The sequence below is a fragment of the Ranitomeya imitator genome, chromosome 3 (assembly GCF_032444005.1).
Source record: "Ranitomeya imitator isolate aRanImi1 chromosome 3, aRanImi1.pri, whole genome shotgun sequence".
Lineage (NCBI taxonomy): Eukaryota > Metazoa > Chordata > Amphibia > Anura > Dendrobatidae > Ranitomeya > Ranitomeya imitator.
The window spans coordinates 828,539,430-828,558,999 of NC_091284.1; the positions used below are offsets into that span (position 1 = coordinate 828,539,430).

Here is a 19,570-nt window from a genome sequence, read left to right on the forward strand (position 1 = left end):
TTGGTTGCTTTTTTCCCCACCCAGGGACTGCTTTGGGACGTTCCATGGTCCTGTGTCCCCCAATTAGGCAAAGGAGAAACAGGGATTTTTGTGTACTTGCCATAAAATCCTTTTCTCCTTCGCCTCATTGGGGGACACAGACCATGGGTGTATGCTGCTGCCACTAGGAGGCTGACACTAAGTAATACACAGAAAGTTCTCTCCTCCCCTGCAGTATACACCCTCCTGCTGGCTCTCAGCTAACCAGTTCTTGCTTAGTGTCTGTAGGAGGCACATGGACGGGTCTGCTATTCAAACCCAAAACTCTTTATTATTTTATTTTTACCTTTTGCATTTTTGATTTTACTTTCTACAACAAAGGGGCGACGGATCCTTTCAAGGCTCCGATCTCCCCGAACCATCAACAGGCGAGCATGGAGAGTGTCACCTCTCCGTATCTTCTGCGATGTGGGAAGCCAAGCCTGGACTGAGTCTTAGGGGCGACGGGTCCCTTCAAGGGCACCGATCTCCCCACACCCTGACTTGACGAGCACATGGAGTGTCGCCTCCACGTACCCTCTTCCCCAGCCAGGCCTAATGCCGGACAACTGGCCCTGTCCACCTGGGGGCTGAACTCTGTGGATGTACAGAGGCCCCTCTCTATGGCGTCTGAGCAGCCCCCACTGTCCCACCACTGTGAATGCGGATGGCACAAGGAGGCGGACGGTTCCTCTCCACCTCCCTAACAAAGGGATGGTGGATTAAAGTATACCCGTCTATCCCTGCACCGTCCACACTGCAATACCTGAAGAACAGTAGAGTGCGCACTCTTTCCTTGGCGCTGAAAGTCAGTCGTCACGGCGGCTCCATGCCGGTACGTCCACCGATGATGAGTGCATCCAGTCAGCAGTGCGATATTCACATGCTGACAGGCAGCCTCAGCTTTCCTGTGGCCCACCTCCCTGAGGTAACGCTCCAGCCGCCTGCAAAAATTTAGCCACAGACTTCGGCTGATGTGTAGGCCGCATCCCGGAAGCCGCGCCCACACTATAGCACGCTAAGGAGGCTCTGCCCACCTTTTCTGGTGCTTCTTCTATGGCACGGGAGCGATCGCTTCTCTCGGCAACACCCCTCTATTCTATCCCTGGTATTGCTCACGCCGGCTGCAGAAATTTAGGCCCCGGCTTGGGCCTTTTCTTGGAAGTTTTGAGGCTCCGCCCACAACACACTGTGGCTCCACCCCCCAAATCTGCACCTCTCGTTCTGCAAGACTTTACCACCTCTGCAACTCCCGGTGGCCATCTTGGTCCACCCTGCCGGCGCGCGCACACACACACGGGCTATGGTTTTGCATTAAAGGGGCACAATGACTCTGCAACCGGGTAAGGAAGTGCTGCTCTCTTCCCCTGCATCTTCCATCTGTGCTTAAAGGCACATGACCAGAATCTTCTACCTGGTCTTAAAGGCACAGGACCAGTATTCCCTGGTCTTAAAGGCACAGGACCAGTATTCCCTGGTCTTAAGGGCGCATGACCAGCATTCCTTGGTTTTAAAGGCTCATCACCAATATTCCCTTGTCTTAAAGGCACATGACCAGTCCGAAGCCGGTCACCCTAAATAAGCTCAGGAGTCCATCTCGGCCGATCCCAGAGTACCTAGTTCCCTGAGTGGGCTTTGTCACTGCCGCAACCCATGGATTCTCTGACCAAAAATTGAATCCCTCTGTGGCTCGGAGTGCTCGCAGGACCAATATAGATGGTCCCTTTCCTTCATGGAAGCCGTCGGCTAGCAGGAGCCGCAAGTTTTCTAGAAACGTGCAGGCGTCTAGAAACATACAGGCATCTAGAAAACGGAAGTTTCATTTCCTGATCCCTCACCAATGATTTGCTGAGAACAAGACTCTGAATATGGATCGGATATTGCCTTGGTTCTGGACTCACCGGAACTTCTGAAAAGGATGGATTCGCCTATCTATATCGTTAACCAATCTCTGTAGATTGACGCGGACTTTGGTTCTACTCTAGATCACGCAGTGTCTCTCATAAACTCCCAGCAGAGCATTTGTCATTCACCCGGACAGGGAGCGTCCGGATAAGCGATTCACTGGACAGAAACCTCTGCAAGCGCGGTATCCTTTTTCAGCCAATATGCAAACACTTGGGGTGTCCCCTCCACGAATACCCACCTAAGATGTGAGATGCCATGCCTGGTCTGATTCTTAAGGGCGACGGGTCCTTTTAAAGGGCACCGATCTCCCCACACCATCAATAGACGAGCACATGGAGTGTCGCCACCATGTATCCTGTTCTACAGCCAGGTCTAACGACGGATAACCAGCCCTGTCCACCCGGGGACCTTAACTCTGTGGATGTACAGAGGCTACCTTCTTGGCGTCCGAACACCCCCCTCTGCATCTCCACTATTAACCCCTTTACCCCCAAGGGTGGTTTGCACGTTAATGACCGGGCCAATTTTTACAATTCTGACCACTGTCCCTTTATGAGGTTATAACTCTGGAACGCTTCAACGGATCCCGGTGATTCTGACATTTTTTTCTCGTGACATATTGTACTTCATGATAGTGGTAAAATTTCTTTGATATTACCTGCGTTTATTTGTGAAAAAAACGGAAATTTGGCAAAAATTTTGAAAATTTCGCAATTTTCCAACTTTGAATTTTTATGCAATTAAATCACAGAGATATGTCACACAAAATACTTAATAAGTAACATTTCCCACATGTCTACTTTACATCAGCACAATTTTGGAACCAAAATTTTTTTTTGTTAGGGAGTTATAAGGGTTAAAAGTTGACCAGCAATTTCTCATTTTTACAACACCATTTTATTTTAGGGACCACATCTCATTTGAAGTCATTTTGAGGGGTCTATATGATAGAAAATACCCAAGTGTGACACAATTCTAAAAACTGCACCCCTCAAGGTGCTCAAAACCACATTCAAGAAGTTTATTAACCCTTCAGGTGTTTCACAGGAATTTTTGGAATGTTTAAATAAAAATGAACATTTAACTTTTTTTCACAAAAAATTTACTTCAGCTCCAATTTGTTTTATTTTACCCAGGGTTACAGGAGAAAATGGACCCCAAAAGTTGTTGTCCAATTTGTCCTGAGTGCGCTGATACCCCATATGTGGGGGGGGACCACCGTTTGGGCGCATGGGAGAGCTCGGAAGGGAAGGAGCGCCATTTGGAATGCAGACTTAGATGGAAAGGTCTGCAGGCGTCACATTGCGTTTGCAGAGCCCCTAATGTACCTAAACAGTAGAAACCCCCCACAAGTGACCCCATATTGGAAACTAGACCCCCCACACGAACTTATCTAGATGTGTTGTGAGAACTTTGAGCCCCCAAGTGTTTCACCACAGTTTATAACGCAGAGCCGTGAAAATAAAAAATCTTTTTTTTTTTTCCCACAAAAATTTTTTTAGCCCCCAGTTTTGTATTTTCCCAAGGGTAACAGGAGAAATTGGACCCCAAAAGTTGTTGTCCAATTTGTCCTGAGTACGCTGATACCCCATATGTTGGGGTAAACCCCTGTTTGGACACACGGGAGAGCTCGGAAGGGAAGGACTGTTTTACTTTTTCAACGCAGAATTGGCTGGAATTGAGATCGGACGCCATGTCGCGTTTGGAGAGCCCCTGATGTGCCTAAACAGTGGAAACCCCCCCAATTATAACTGAAACCCTAATCCAAACACACCCCTAACCCTAATTCCAACGGTAACCCTAACCACACCTCTAACCCAGAAACACCCCTAACCCTAATCCCAACCGTAAATGTAATCCAAGCCTTAACCCTAACTGTAGCCTTAGCCCTAACCCTAATGGGAAAATGGAAATAAATACATTTTTTTAATTTTTCCCTAACTAAGGGGGTGATGAAGGGGGGTTTGATTTACTTTTATAGCGGGTTTTTTTAGCGGATTTTTATGATTGGCAGCCGTCACACACTGAAAGACGCTTTTTATTGCAAAAAATATTTTTTGCGTTACCACATTTTGAGAGCTATAATTTTTCCATATTTGAGTCCAGAGTCATGTGAGGTCTTGTTTTTTGCGGGACGAGTTGACGTTTTTATTGGTAACATTTTCGGGCACGTGACATTTTTTGATAGCTTTTTATTCCGATTTTTGTGAGGCAGAATGACCAAAAGCCAGCTATTCATGAATTTCTTTTGGGGGAGGCGTTTATACCGTTCCGCGTTTGGTAAAATTGATAAAGCAGTTTTATTCTTCGGGTCAGTGCGATTACAGCGACACCTCATTTATATCATTTTTTTTTATGTTTTGGCGCTTTTATACAATAAAAACTATTTTATAGAAAAAATAATTATTTTTGCACCGCTTTATTCTCAGGACTATAACTTTTTTTATTTTTTTGCTGATGCTGTATGGCGGCTCATTTTTTTCGGGATAAGATGACGCTTTCAGCGGTACCATGGTTATTTATATCTGTCTTTTTGATCGCGTGTTATTCCACTTTTTGTTCGGCGGTATGATAATAAAGCGTTGTTTTTTGCCTTGTTTTTTTTTTTTTTTTTTCCTTACGGTGTTTACTGAAGGGGTTAACTAGTGGGCCAGTTTTATAGGTCGGGTCGTTACGGACGCGGCGATACTAAATGAGTGCTTTTATTGTTTTTGTTTTTTTATTTAGATAAAGAAATGTATTTATGGGAATAATATATATATAAATTTTTTTTTTTTTTTTTTTTTTTTTTTTTTACACATTTGGAAACTTTTTTTTAACTTTTTTACTTTGTCCCAGGCGGGGACATCACAGATCGGTGATCTGACAGTTTGCACAGCACTCTGTCAGATCATCGATCTGTCTGAGAGCAGTGCAGCGTTACCAAGTGCCTGCTGTGAGCAGGCACTTGGTAAACCACCTCCCTCCCTGCAGGACTCGGATGCCGCGGCCATTTTGGATCCGGGGCCTGCAGGGAGACGAAGGTAGGAGACCCTCGCAGCAACGCGATCACATCGCGTTGCTGCTGGGGTCTCAGGGAAGCACGCAGGGAACCCCCTTCCTGCGCGATGCTTCCCTGCACCGCCGGCACATCGCGATCATATTTGATCGCGGTGTGCCGGGGGTTAATGTGCCGGGGGCGGTCCGTGACCGCTCCTGGCACATAGTGCCGGATGTCAGCTGCGATAAGCAGCTGACACCCGGCCGTGATCGGCCGCGCTCGCCCCGTGAGCGCGGCCGATCGCGCTGGACATACTATTCCGTCCATGGGAATTAAGGCCCACCCCACATGGACGGAATAGTACGTCTAATGGCAGAAAGGGGTTAAGCAGATGATGCAAGAAGGCGGACGATCCCTCTCCACTTCCCTGTTAAGAGGATGGTGGATCAAGGGTTCATCATTTTAACTCCGCACTGTCAAAAGAGAGTGGCGATAGTAAGAGATGGCTTTTCCTGACCTTCTGCATGCAGCCACACATTCTGCCACTTGGCATATTAACCAGGTAGAATCTCCTGTGGTATACCTACCAGTATCCCTGCCCAATGGGTCATCAATTAAAAATACAACGGTCTGTCAGATAGCAAATCTGTTTCGTTCTGTCTTGCAGCCTCCGGTTCAGCCCTCTATCCTTCCTTAACCACCACATGTGTTGCTAGAGCAATGGTCTCCTGGTCAGAGACCTTAACTATTTTGATTTCCAACAGTAGCCTTTTCCCGAAGACGGTACAGCTGGAAACCCAACTTTTTTGAGCGAGGAGACTAGCTGCTTCACGCCTCTCGGATGCGTCTACTTGCGCGGCGCTGTCAGCAGCAAATGCCATTACACTCAGAAGGACATTATAGCTCAGAGAATGGAAGCGTACTCTGCGTTCAAAAGGCCTCTGACATCACTCCCTTACCAGAGTGATCAGTTATTCGGTGAGAAGTTGGGAGTGTTCCCCATGCAGGAACAAAGAATCGCATGTTTCCTATAGACCCAACCAGCAGTGGATCAGTTGTCCAGGATGGTCTAGATCTAAGGTATCTTGGTTCCAAAAAGGAGACCGAAAAGTAAGACCGACTCTGAACCTCAAACTTCTACCAAGCTTGACAAGGTCCCCCTTCTTCGGATGGAGTTCCTCCGCTCAGCCATTACTTCAACGGAAAAAGGTGGAGTTTCTGGCATCCACCGACATTCAGGATGCTTACCTTCACATTCCTATGTTTTCCCCTCTTCAAAAATTCCTTTGCTTTCCCTTTCGCGAACAGCATTTTCAAATCGCCACCTTGTCCTTCAGCCTTGCTATTGCACCCAGAGTGTTCGCAAGGGTTATGGCGGCTGTCAAGTTCCTCTTGCACCCTAGAGGCATGGTCGTCCTGCCCTATCTGGTCGAATTTCTAGCCGCTCTTCCAGGACTGCGCTGAGTCGTCTATATCTCTTGCGATAATCTCGCGCACTTGTTCACTGATCCCATTCGATTTGCCAGGAGGGTTCTGAGGAAAATTGGTGACTACTATGGAAGCGGTTTCCTTCGCTCCTCTCGTTTTATGCAGGTCAAACAGGCTTTCAGAGGGTAGTCTCTGAGAGCCTTCCTCATTCAGGGGAGATCCTTTCTCTTGGTTCAATGGTTATTAGTGACTACCGATGGCAGTCCTCTTCTGATCATTGTTCCGGCGATCCAAACTGTTCAGCTAGTTCTACAGCAGGTCCACTGCCTTCTGGTGGGTCATCCCATCTGATTCAATCGGACAATCCCACGTCTGTGCCATACGTCAATCATCTACCAGGTACCCACAGTCAGGCGTTATGGTCGAGGTACCTCACATTCTCTGTTGGTCCTTGATCTATCATTTGTTGATCTCGGCACTATAAATCTCAGGAGTAGAACTCTGGGCGGCAGACGCCGTCAGAGTCCCGCCTCGTGTGAGTGGGAACTTCACCCGGAAGTCTTCCATCAGATCTGTCTTCTCTGGAGCACTCCAGATGTAGGTCGGATGGCGTCCAGACTGAACGCCAATGTGCTCTAGTTCATGGTTCGGCCTCAAGATCTAAAAGCCATCGCAGTGCATGCTCTGGATTTTCCATGGTACCAGTTTCCATAACCCCTCTTCCACTACTTCCGAGATCTTTTTGGAAGCAGGAAGGGCCCCATTGATCCTGGGAGATCCGCACTGACCATGTCAGGTTTTTCTCGTATGCGGAACTAGTATTTTTCACTCTTATTGCAACGAAACTGCAAATAAGGACTTTCTCACAGGGAGTCTTCACATGTGGTTCTTCCCTATCGCATACCGTTATATCTTTGGGACCTTAATGGTCCTGGGAGTCTTACAGTAGACTCCTTTTGATCCGGACAGACTTTACTATCAGGGAAAGTCGCCCTTTTATCTCTCTGTGATCTCCTTATCCTGACGAGTCTTCAGAGCTAGCCGCTCTGTTTTAAGACTTTTTCCCTTTATTACCATCAAGGCAAGGTTGCCCTTAGGCCATCCCCGTCGCTTGTTACCAAGGTGGTATTGTATTCCCACAGTTATGAGGGAATCGTTCTTCCTCATCTTTTTCAGCACCAGTCCACAAAACGGAATGGGTTCCCCATATTCTGGACGTGGTGACTGCTCTGAGTGGGTACGTCTCGAGGACGGCATCCTTCCAAAGGTTGGACACTATTTGGACTTCCTGACGGTAAGAGGATGGTTACAGGAAGGGTTTAGCCGTTTCATCGGCCATGTTGGCCTGGTGGATTCGTTACACCATCCAGGAGTCCTTCCGTGTCAGCCTATCTCCCTGTCTATCGAGGTTTCTTGGTGTTCTAGGCAAAAGGCTTCAGCAAAGCACGCCTGCAAGCTTGCGGGTTCGTCCAGTCCGCATGCATTCTTGAAGCACTATAATTCCCAGACTTCCACAGATGTTAGTCTGGGTAGGCGGACTCTGCAGGCCGCGGTGGCGCACTTGTAAGTAGCAGTTTCACAAGGCCTGATCTGATGTTGTCCCCACCCAGGGACTGCTTTGGGACGTCCCACTGTCTGTGTCCCCCAATGAGGCGAAGGAGAAATAGGGATTTTTGTGTACTCACCGTAAAATCCTTTTCTCCGAGCCATTCATTGGGGGAGACCGTTCCCACCCTGTTATTAGCTTGTGCATGTTTTATAATTTGACATGCTATACTCTCATATGTGGCATGCTATACGCTCATATGTTATTGATCTCCTACTGATTTTGCACCAAACTGGTTAGCTGAGAGCCAGCAGGAGGGTGTATACTGCAGGGGATGAGCTAACTTTCTTTGTATCACTTAGTGGCAGCCTCCTAGTGGCAGCAGCATACACCCACGGTCTGTGTCTCCCAATGAGTGGCTCGGAGAAAAGGATTTTACGGTGAGTATACAAAAATCCCTATTTCTCCGAGCCACACATTGGGGGGACACCGCACCCTTCTTGTTAGCCTAATGGCTTGTGCTTGTTCTTTTGTTTGACATGTTGTACTCTGTTATTAACCCCCGGAGCTTTTTTCGTTTTTTGCTCCCCTTCTTTCCAGAGCCATAACTTTTTTTATTTTTCCGTCAATATGGCCATCTGAGGGCTTATTTTTTTGTGGGACGAGTTGTACTTTTGAACGACATTAGTTTCAGCATGTCGTGTAACAGAAAATGGGAAAAAATTCCAAGTGCGATGAAATTTCAAACAAAGTGCAATCCCACACTGGTTTTTTGTTTGGGCTTTTTTGCTAGGTTCACTAAATGCTAACACTGACCTGCCATTATGATTCTCCAGGTCATTATGAGTTCATAACGTAGGCAGTGAATAGCCAGGCCTTTCCCTGGGAAGGAACAACCAAGGGAAGGGCAGCATCCAATAAAGGAAAACATCCAATAAAGGAAAACCACCTATGCCAAGCATGGTATCCATCCACGGACAGCTGTTTCGGGGTTTTTGCCCCTCATCAGTGTGGAGTAGGAAACTGGCTATCAGGAGCAGTGCCTGCGTTGAGAAACACGTGATGGTGTCTCCGCAGCTCCTCTACTTGCATTTGCATATTTGTGGGCAGTGTTCTGGATCACTGCGTTGAGAAACACGTGATGGTGTCTCCGCGGTGTTGGATGTTTTGGTCTCCACGAGGTCAATCATTCGTGCCTTTATAGATTATGAGTTCATAGACACCAAACATGTCTAGGTTCTCTTTTATCTAAGTGCTTAAAAAAAAATTGCGCAATTTTCTGATACCCGTAGCGTCTCCATTTTTCGTGATCTGGGGTCGGGTGAGGGCTTATTGTTTGCGTGCCGAGCTGATGTTTTTAATTATACCACTTTTGTGTAGATACGTTCTTTTTATCGTCCATTATTGCATTTTAATGCAATGTCGCGGCAACCAAAAAAAGTAATTTTGGCGTTTTGATTGTTTTTCTCGTTACTCAATTTAGCCATCAGGTTAACCTTTTTTTTTTTTATTGATCGGGCGATTCGGACCTCGGCCATACCAAATGTGTAGGTTTTTTTTTTTTTTTTTTTTTGATTGGAGCGAAAGGGGGGTGACTTGAACAGCGGCATTTAACTAGTTAATGGGCGCGGGCGGATCGCGATTCCGCTCGCGTCCATTGTGTGCACATGTCAACATGTCGCGGCTTTGAGGTGGGGTCACCGCCGAAGCCCACCTCAAAGCGGGGGATACGTACTATCCCGTCAGCTGGCAGAAAGGGGTTAATGTTCTCTTACCGCTTTTGCACTGAACTGGTTCTCTGGGATCCAGCAGGATCCATAGGTGGAATATACTGCTATATTGCCATAACAAGGTGCAAGTGCATAAGTTGGTTTTAATACAAAAACGTAAAGCAGTATGGCAACTAATTATAAGGAGGAATGGGGTATATCTTACCAATATAACAGGCTGATGTGCGGGTGAAGCCCTGTCCCCGCCGCCCCAACGTACGTTTCGTTTTGACTTCCTCAGGAGGCGCCTTGTTATGGCAATAGAGCAGTATATTCCACCTATGGATCTTTGTATCCATTTGCCCTGATTACTATAAGGACTTATACCTAATACCTTGTTATACCACTTTCATTCATGGCTAGTATTGTGTATGTGTGGGCCTGGTCCTCTTAGCTTGGTGTCCAGTCATGTCTAGATTTTATTATTGATTGTGTAATTTACAATAAAGATATTTATTAATTGGATTAAACTCTGATTTTTGGTCTTTTTGCACAAGTTAGGTTGTGTTAAATAATTTTTTTTGTTTATTTTTTTTTTAGCCCAAGACTAACCGTGGTGGTGGTGAAGAAAAGAATAAATGCCAGATTCTTTGCCAAAATGGGCGGCCGGCTCCAGAATCCACCACCGGGAACAATCGTTGATAGTGAAGTCACCAGACCTGAATGGTTAGTACACATGTGCCCAGAATAAGTATGGAGGGAGGACTAGTAATGTCTGAAGTGTGACTCCTGGGAGACCCCCACCTTACTCCAGACCCCACACTAGGAGTTGTCTGGCAGTCAAGTAAATGTGATGAGCTGCAATACCAGACACTGCCACATACATTACTTACATTTCCTTCCTTTACATTACACTTACATTTTCTTCCTTTGAAGTCCACGCCATCAGACTCTTTAGGCCCTTCCCCTTGCGGGTGGCGGTTGTTTATCGCCCTCCAGGCTCCTCCCACCTGTTTCTAGACCACTTTGCCACCTGGCTTACTCACTTTCTATCCTGTGACATCCCCACCCTCATCATGGGAGACTTTAACATCCCCATCAATGATCCCCTCTCCCAATCTGCCTCTCATCTTCTTTCTCTAACTTCTTCATTCAACCTCTCACAGTTTACTAATTCCCCTACGCATGAGGACGGGAATACTCTGGACCTGGTTTTCTCCCGTCCCGGAGCGCTGCACGACTTTACTAACTCCCCTCTCCCGCTCTCAGACCACAACCTTCTTTCCTTCTCTGTCAAGAATTGTCTCCTCACCCGGGATACCCCCACTTACCACACTTATCGGAATACACGTACCATTAATACACAGCAGCTTATGGACAACCTCCACACATCTTTAGCCCCCATCTCCTCACTCTCCTGTCCAGACTTAGCATTGTCACACTTCAATATTACACTGAAGAATGCCCTGGATGAAGCAGCACCTTCTACACGCAGAAAGACCCGACACAGACAACGGCAGCCCTGGCACACTATGCAAACACGCTTTCTACAGCGTTACTCAAGGTGTGCAGAGCGGCAGTGGAGAAAATCTCTTAGCAGAAGACTTCATCCACTATAAGTTCATGCTCAAAACCCATAACTCTGCCCTTTCTCTGGCCAAACAATCCTACTTCACCCTCATCACCTCACTATCCAGCAACCCAAAACGACTTTTTGAAACCTTAAACTCCCTCCTGAAACCTAAAGTACAGGCCCCCATCTCCAATCTCAGTGGTGAGGATCTGGCCACTTATTTCCTAGAAAAAAATCAACCACATCCATCAGGATATCTCAGCCCAATCTCCTCAATGCCTGGATCCCCTTCCCTGCCGCACCTCAAGCTCACTAGACATCTTTGAGCCTGATTCAGAAGAAGAAGTTTCCAAGCTCTTCGCTTCTGCTCGGCCTACAACCTGCAATAGTGACTCCATTCCTTCACCTCTCCTGCAGTCTCTCTCACCAGTGGTCACCACTCACCTGACTAAAATATTTAACCTCTCTCTTTCCTCAGGCATCTTTCCCTCCTCATTTAAACATGCCATCATTACCCCTTTACTTAAAAAGCCATCTCTGGACCAGAACTGCACTGCTAACTACAGACCTGTCTCTAACCTTTCCTTCATCTCTAAACTCCTGGAACGCTTGGTCCACTCCCGTCTTATCCGCTATCTCTCGGATAACTCTCTTCTTGACCCCTTACAATCTGGTTTCCGCTCTTTACACTCCACTAAAACTGCCCTCACTAAAGTCTCTAATGATCTGATAACAGCTAAATCCAAAGGTCATTGCTCCCTGCTGATTCTCCTGGATCTCTCTGCCGCATTTGACACTGTGGATCATCAGCTCCTCCTCACTATGCTCCGCTCCATAGGCCTCAAGGACACAGCCCTCTCCTGGTTCTCCTCCTACCTCTCTGACCGCTCCTTCACTGTATCTTTTGCCGGCTCCTCTTCCTCTCCTCGTCCCCTTACTATCGGGGTTCCGCAAGGCTCAGTCCTGGGCCCCCTCCTCTTCTCTCTATACACTGCCCCTACTGGACAAACAATCAGCAGATTTGGGTTCCAGTACCATCTCTATGCTGACGACACCCAATTATACACTTCTTCCCCCGACATCACCCCTACCCTAATTCAAAATACCAAGGATTGTTTGTCTGCTGTCTCTAACATCATGTCCTCCCTCTATCTGAAACTAAATCTCTCCAAAACTGAACTTCTTGTGTTTCTCCCTTTTACTAACCTCACTCTACCCAACATCGAAATTACCCTGGAGGGTTCAACCATAACTCCCAAGCAGCATGCCCGCTGTCTTGGGGTCATATTCGACACCGAACTTTCCTTTACTCCCTATATCCGATCACTCACTCGCTCCTGTCACCTGCATCTTAAAAACATCTCCAGAATCCGACCTTTTCTCACCTTTGAAACTGCTAAGACTCTTACTGTCGCTCTCATTCATTCCCGTCTGGACTACTGCAACTCTCTTCTGATCGGTCTCCCTCTTTCCAAATTTTCTCCTCTCCAATCCATCTTAAATACGGCAGCCAGGGTCATATTTCTGTCCAGCCGCTTCACTGATGCCTCCATCTTGTGCCAGTCATTACACTGGCTACCCATTCGCTACAGGGTTCAGTATAAACTCATCTCTCTCACCCACAACACTCTCCACAGTTCTGCACCACCTTATATCTCCTCTCTCATCTCCGTCTATCACCCTACACGAGCCCTCCATTCTACAAATGACCTAAGACTAACATCCCCCGTAATCCGAACCTCGCACCTCCGTCTCCAAAACTTCTCTCGTGCTGTGCCAGCTCTCTGGAATGCACTTCCCCAGACGATCAGACTGATACCTAGCCCCGACCTATTCAAGCGCGCTTTAAAAACCCATCTCTTCATCTCTACCAAATCAACTACTCTGTAAACTAACTTTGTCCTGTTCCCTCCTTCCAAATATTATCTGCATGTGAATCTGCACCCTACTATTCATCTGTCTCCACACCCTCCATGCACATGATAACTGCACTTGATGCTTGACTATTGCACTTAAACACACGGGCTGATGACCGGATCATGCAGCTTCATATGAAAATCCCTATTTATTATAATTGCCAGACCTGAAATAACAAGCACTTTTCACCTATTGTGTCCCCCATTTCCTTGTAGATTGTAAGCTTGCGAGCAGGGACCTCACCCCTAATGCCACTGTTTAAATTGTCTTAACTTGTACTGAATTTATTGTCTGTACATGTCCCCGCTTAATTGTAAAGTGCTGCGGAATTTGTTGGCGCTATATAAATAAAAAATTATTATTATTACATACAAAGAGTAGCGCTGGTTTCTAATTTCAGACATCCCCTTTAATCCAGATCAAAGGAAAGTGGACACTTGGAGGCATTTTACTGTAAACCCCCCGGCGTTTTAAATATTTCCATAGGTCTCTGTTCCTATGGCCTCCATGGTCGGGAGGCTCAAATGTGGTGTGCTCAGTATCTTAAAGGGGTTGTCTGTTACATGTAAAAAAAATTGGCCAATGGGGGGTCTTAAATGAAAAAAAGCCTCCTACCGGACCCCTGACATTCCTCTGTGATACAGATCAATTCTCTTCCTGCTGAGACTAAATGTGATCGCAGAAGGTCATCACTAACTGGCTGCAGCGGTCACTTTGTGTTCCCTGCTGGAAGAAGTGCGGAGGCTTGTAGGGATGGGGGGACACAGGCAGCGTTACATAGAAGTGGGGGGGCGCTTGTATCTTTTTGACCTTTAAGACACCTTTTGGGCCCAATCTTAATATAACATGTAGTGGACATCCCCTTTAATAAAGTGGCCAGCAACGATCTGACCGATGCTCTCAGCAATTAATCCAAACTTCTTCTGTAAAGTTTCCGGCACAGAACTCGCTCAGAGGAGGCATGGACTTTAGGGCAACCGCAGAAAGCTTAGGCTAGGTTCACATTGCGTTAATGGGTTAACGCTAGCGTACTCCGTTACATGGCGAAATTGTCGCAATTAACGCCATGCAACGGATCCGATAGCGCACCCATTGACGGCAATGTGCTAACGGATCTCTAGCGCAAGCCATTTTCGGCACGCGCTAGCGATGTCCCGTTAGTTTCGGACGGACCGCGGATGCTGCTTGCAGCGACCGAGGTCCATTCCTCGCTAGCGCAGATGGGGTATCTGCGCTAGCGGGATCGCCAAACACGATCCCTTTTGGGACATTGCGTTAGCGCAATCCGCTAGCATATGCGCTAAACGGATTGCACTAACGCAATGTGAACCTAGCCTTAACCAAATCCATTGTTCACGGACTTTCCTGAGTCTCCATAGTTGTCAGGTTAAACTGAAAGAAATGGAGTACAAGTCAGTATGTATGGAAACTAGGAGCACACGGGCCGTCAATACAGAACAAAGACAGAGCATATCCTGCTGTAAGTAGAAGCAATCGTGCATATGGAGAACACTGGGTATTTAATAAACACTGATTTTATAAAAGAAAAGTGAAAGCCATCCCAGCAACGTCAGTGTGCCCAAGTTCGGGGTGGTGCTGACGAAGCACCCGATGTTCTCTATATCCACTACATCTTTTACTTACAGCAGGTATTTATTGTGTTTGTCTTGGGTTTTATAAATGCCAGGTTGCTCTCGATAGATTAGCGATGGCTGACACTATCGTCTATAAACCATTAACGCCCGTGTCGTCTGCTTCCGCCCAGGTATGACTTCTTCATCATCAGCCAGTCTGTGAGACAAGGGACCGTCTCCCCCACACATTACAACGTTGTGTACGACACCGGAGGCCTGAAGCCCGACCACATGCAGCGCCTGACCTACAAGCTCTGCCACCAGTACTATAACTGGCCTGTACGTAGTTACTGGGAGATTAGTGGAGAGGGGACTTCAGGAGTCCTGCCTGTTCACTGCTGTTTTTTTCCTCTTAGGGTGTCATCAGAGTTCCAGCACCGTGTCAGTACGCTCACAAGCTGGCCTTCCTGGTCGGGCAAAGCATCCACAGAGAACCACACAATTCTCTGTCCAGTCTCCTGTACTACCTGTAGAAATTGTGCAGGGCTGAGGATTGTTCAAGTGTCTGCTTTCAGTTGAAGTTTATGAGAAATTTGGCAGAGTTGGAAAAGCCAAAAGAGGCAGCCACCAAATTGTAGCTGTCATTTATATTTATTTTCTTTACTTTTATTTTATTAATTTGAAATTATATTGGTTGATGTTCACAAAAGGTTTAATAAAATAGTTATGTTCTGGCTTCTCAATCATCCGATGTTTATTAGACTTGAGATTTTCTGCTACTTTTGCAGAGGAGCTAGGTTGTTGCAATAAAACCTTCCATCTTTCAGCCTTACAGAAATCATCCATCCTTCGGTATCCGAAGAGCCAGGGTGCACAATACTTGCCTTTTTATATGAGCATAGTAGCTTCTTTAGAGCTGAACCAACCTTTCTAGGCATCCATTCAAAATCAGACTTTTCTTTAACATCTTCAGATTGATTTACTCTAAGGATTTCCTAAAAGTCCAAGATGTGTAGCTGCAAATACCCAACTGTGCGGCTCTGCAGCAATTTCTTCACTCTGGAACGCTTTAACGGATCTTGGCGATTCTGACATTGTTTTCTCGTGACCTATTGTACTTCATGGTAGTGGTAAAATTTATTCGATATAACTTGCGTTTATTTGTGAAAAAAACGGAAATTTGGCGAAAATTTTGAAAATTTCGCAATTTTCCAACTTTAAATTTTTATGCCCTTAAATCACAGAGATATGTCATGCAAAATACTTAATAAGTAACATTTCCCACATGTCTACTTTACATCAGCACAATTTTGGAACCAAAATTTTTTTTTGTTAGGGAGTTATAAGGGTTAAAAGTTGACCAGCAATTTCTCATTTTTACAACACTATTTTTTTTTTAGGGACCACATCTCATTTGAAGTCATTTTGAGGGGTCTATATGATAGAAAATACCCAAGTGTGACACAATTCTAAAAACTGCACCCCTCAAGGTGCGCTCAAAACCACATTCAAGAAGTTTATTAACCCTTCAGGGGTTTCACAGGAATTTTTGGAATGTTTAAATAAAATTGAATATTTAACTTTTTTTCACACAAAATTTATTTCAGCTCCAATTTGTTTTATTTTACCAAGGGTAACAGGATAAAATGGATGCCAAATGTTGTTGTACAATCTGTCCTGAGTACGCTGATACCCCATATGTGGGGGTAAACCACTGTTTGGGCGCATGACAGAGCTCAGAAGGAAAGGAGCGCCATTTGACTTTTCAATACAAAATTGACAGGAATTGAGATGGGACGCCATGTTGCGTTTGGAGAGCCACTGATGTGCCTAAACATTGAAACCCCCACAAGTGACACCATTTTGGAAAGTAGACCCCTTAAGGAACTTATCTAGATGTGTGGTGACCACTTTGACCGCCCAAGTGCTTCACAGAAGTTTATAATGCAGAGCCGTAAAAATAAAAAATCATATTTTTTCACAAAAATAATCTTTTCGCCCCCAATTTTTTATTTTCCCAAGGGTAAGAGAAGAAAATAGACCACAAAAGTTGTTCTGCAATTTGTCCTGAGTGTGACGATACCCCATATGTGGGGGTAAACCACTTTTTGGGCGCATAGCAGAGCTCGGAAGGGAAGGAGCGCCATTTGACTTTTCAATGCAAAATTGACTGGAATTAAGATGGGACGCCATGTTGGTTTGGAGAGCCCCTGATGTGCCTAAACATTAAAACCCCTCACAAGTGACACCATTTTGGAAAGTAGACCCCCTAGGGAACTTATCTAGATGTGTTTTGAGAGCTTTGAACCCCCAAGTGTTTCACTACAGTTTATAACGCAGAGCCGTGAAAATAATTTTTTTTTTTTCGCAAAAATTGTTTTTAGCCCCCAGTTTTGTATTTTCACAAGGGTAACAGAATAAATTGGACCCCAAAAGTTGTTGTCCAATTTGTCCTGAGTACGCTGATACCCCATATGTGGGGGGGAACCACTGTTTGGGCGCATGGCAGAGCTCGGAAGGGAAGGAGCGCCATTTGGAATGCAGACTTAAATGGATTGGTCTGCAGGTGTCACGTTGCATTTGCAGAACCCCTGATGTACCCAAACAGTACAAACCCCCCACAAGTGACCCCATATTAGAAACTAGACCTCAAAAGAAACTTATCTAGATGTGTTGTGAGAACTTTGAACCCCTAAGTGTTTCACTACAGTTTATAACGCAGAGCCGTGAAAATAAAAAAAAAATTTTTCACAAAAATGATTTTTTTAGCCCCCAGCTTTGTATTTTTACAAGGGTAACAGAATAAATTGGACCCCAAAAGTTGTTGTCCAATTTGTCTCGAGTACGCTGATACCCCATATGTTGGGGTAAACCCCTGTTTGGGCACACGGGAGAGCTCGGAAGTGAAGGAGCACTGTTTTACTTTTTCAATGCAGAATTGGCTGGAATTGAGATCGGACGCCATGTCGCGTTTGGAGAGCCCCTGATGTGCCTGCACAGTGGAAACCCCCAATTCTACCTGAAACCCTAATCCAAAAACACCCCTAATCCCAACTGTAACCCTAACCACACACCTAACCCTGACACACCCCTAATTCTAATCCCAACCGTAAATGTAATCCAAACCCTAAACCAAGCCCTAACCCTAATGGGAAAATGGAAATAAATATATTTTTTTAAATTTTATTATTTTTCCCTAAGGCTAGGTTCACATTGCGTTAGGGCAATCCGTTTAGCGCTAGCGGATTGCGCTAACGCAATGTCTTTTTAGGTGTCGCGTTTAGTGGTCGCATTAACGTCCCCGCTCTGGAAGATCAGGGATCGGACCTCGGGCGCGCCGCGGACGCTGCAAGCAGCGTCCGAGGCGCGCCACAAAAGAACGGCACCTTGCTAGCGCGAGCCGAAAATGGCACGCTCTAGCGATGCGCTACACCCGAAAATCACATTGCTGTCAATGGGTGTACTAACGGACCCGTTGCACGGCGATAATTGCGACATTTTCTCCGTGCAACGCTGTCCGTTAGCGTTAACCCATTAACGCAATGTGAACCTAGCCTAACTAAGGGGGTGATGAAGGGGGGTTTGATTTACTTTTATAGCGTTTTTTATATCGGATTTTTATGATTGGCAGCCGTCACACACTAAAAGACGCTTTTTATAGCAAAAAAGTTTTTGCGTCTCCACATTTTGAGACCTATAATTTTTCCTTATTTTGGTCCACAGAGGCATGTGAGGTCTTGTTTTTTGCGGGACGAGTTGACGTTTTTATTGGTAACATTTTCGGACATGTGACAGTTTTTGATCGCTTTTTATTCCGATTTTTTTTTGTGAGGCAGAATGACCAAAAACCAGCTATTCATGAATTTCTTTTGGGGGAGGCGTTTATACCGTTCCGCGTTTGGTAAAATTGATAAAGCATTTTTATTCTTCGGGTCAGTACGATTACAGCGATATCTCATGTATATCATTTTTTTATGTTTTGGCGCTTTTATACGATAAAAGCTATTTTATAGAAAAAATAATTATTTTGGCATTGCTTTATTCTGAGGACTATAACTTTTTTATTTTTTTGGTTATGATGCTATGTGGTGGCTCGTTTTTTGCGGGACAAGATGACGTTTTCAGCGGTACCATGGTTATTTATATCCGTCTTTTTGATCGCGTGTTATTCCACTTTTCGTTCGGCGGTATGATAATAAAGCGTTGTTTTTTGGCTGTTTTTTTTTTTGCGCTTACGGTGTTCACTGAAGGGGTTAACTAGTGGGACAGTTTTATAGGTTGGGTCGTTACGGACGCGGCGATACTAAATATGTGTACTTTTATTTATTTTTTTTGTTTTTTTTAGATAAAGAAATGTATTTATGGGAATAATATTTTTTTTTTCCTTCTTTATTTAGGAATTTTTTTTTTTTTTTTTACACGTGTGGAAATTATTTTTTTTACTCTTTCACTTTGTCCCAGGGGGGGACATCACAGATCACCGATCTGACAGTGTGCACAGCACTCTGTCAGATCGGTGGTCTGACAAACAGCCGGGCAGGATTAGAGCTGCAGCTGCAGCCTGCTCCTGACCCGGAAGTGCTCCCTGCAGGACCCGGATGTAGCCCCGCGGCCATTTTGGATCTGGGGACTGCAGGGAGAAGACGCTCGGTACACTGTGAGTACATCACCATGTACCGATCGTCTCAGGGAAGCCCGCAGGGAGCCCCCTCCCTGCGCGATGCTTTCCTGCACCGCTGACACCGCGATCATCTTTGATCGCGTCGTGCCGGGGGTTAACCCCTTCATGACCCAGCCTATTTTGACCTTAAAGACCTTGCCGTTTTTTGCAATTCTGACCAGTGTCCCTTCATGAGGTAATAACTCAGGAACGCTTCAATGGATCCTAGCGGTTCTGAGATTTTTTTTTGCTAGGAA

The 19,570-nt window shown here is 45.7% G+C and overlaps 1 protein-coding gene across 4 annotated transcripts in view; it reads left to right on the plus strand.

Moving 5' to 3' along the window:
- Nucleotides 1–15,392, plus strand: part of LOC138671348 (piwi-like protein 1) — a 136,449-nt gene extending 121,057 nt beyond the window's left edge. For all 4 annotated transcript variants that reach the window (XM_069759451.1, XM_069759448.1, XM_069759450.1 and 1 more), the window contains exons 19-21: nucleotides 10,190–10,315; nucleotides 14,845–14,992; nucleotides 15,070–15,392. In XM_069759451.1, coding sequence (XP_069615552.1) covers nucleotides 10,190–10,315; nucleotides 14,845–14,992; nucleotides 15,070–15,186 — 391 coding nt within the window. In that variant the 3' untranslated portion in view covers nucleotides 15,187–15,392. The remainder of the gene's footprint in view (nucleotides 1–10,189; nucleotides 10,316–14,844; nucleotides 14,993–15,069) is intronic.
- The last annotated feature ends 4,178 nt before the right edge of the window (nucleotides 15,393–19,570 follow it).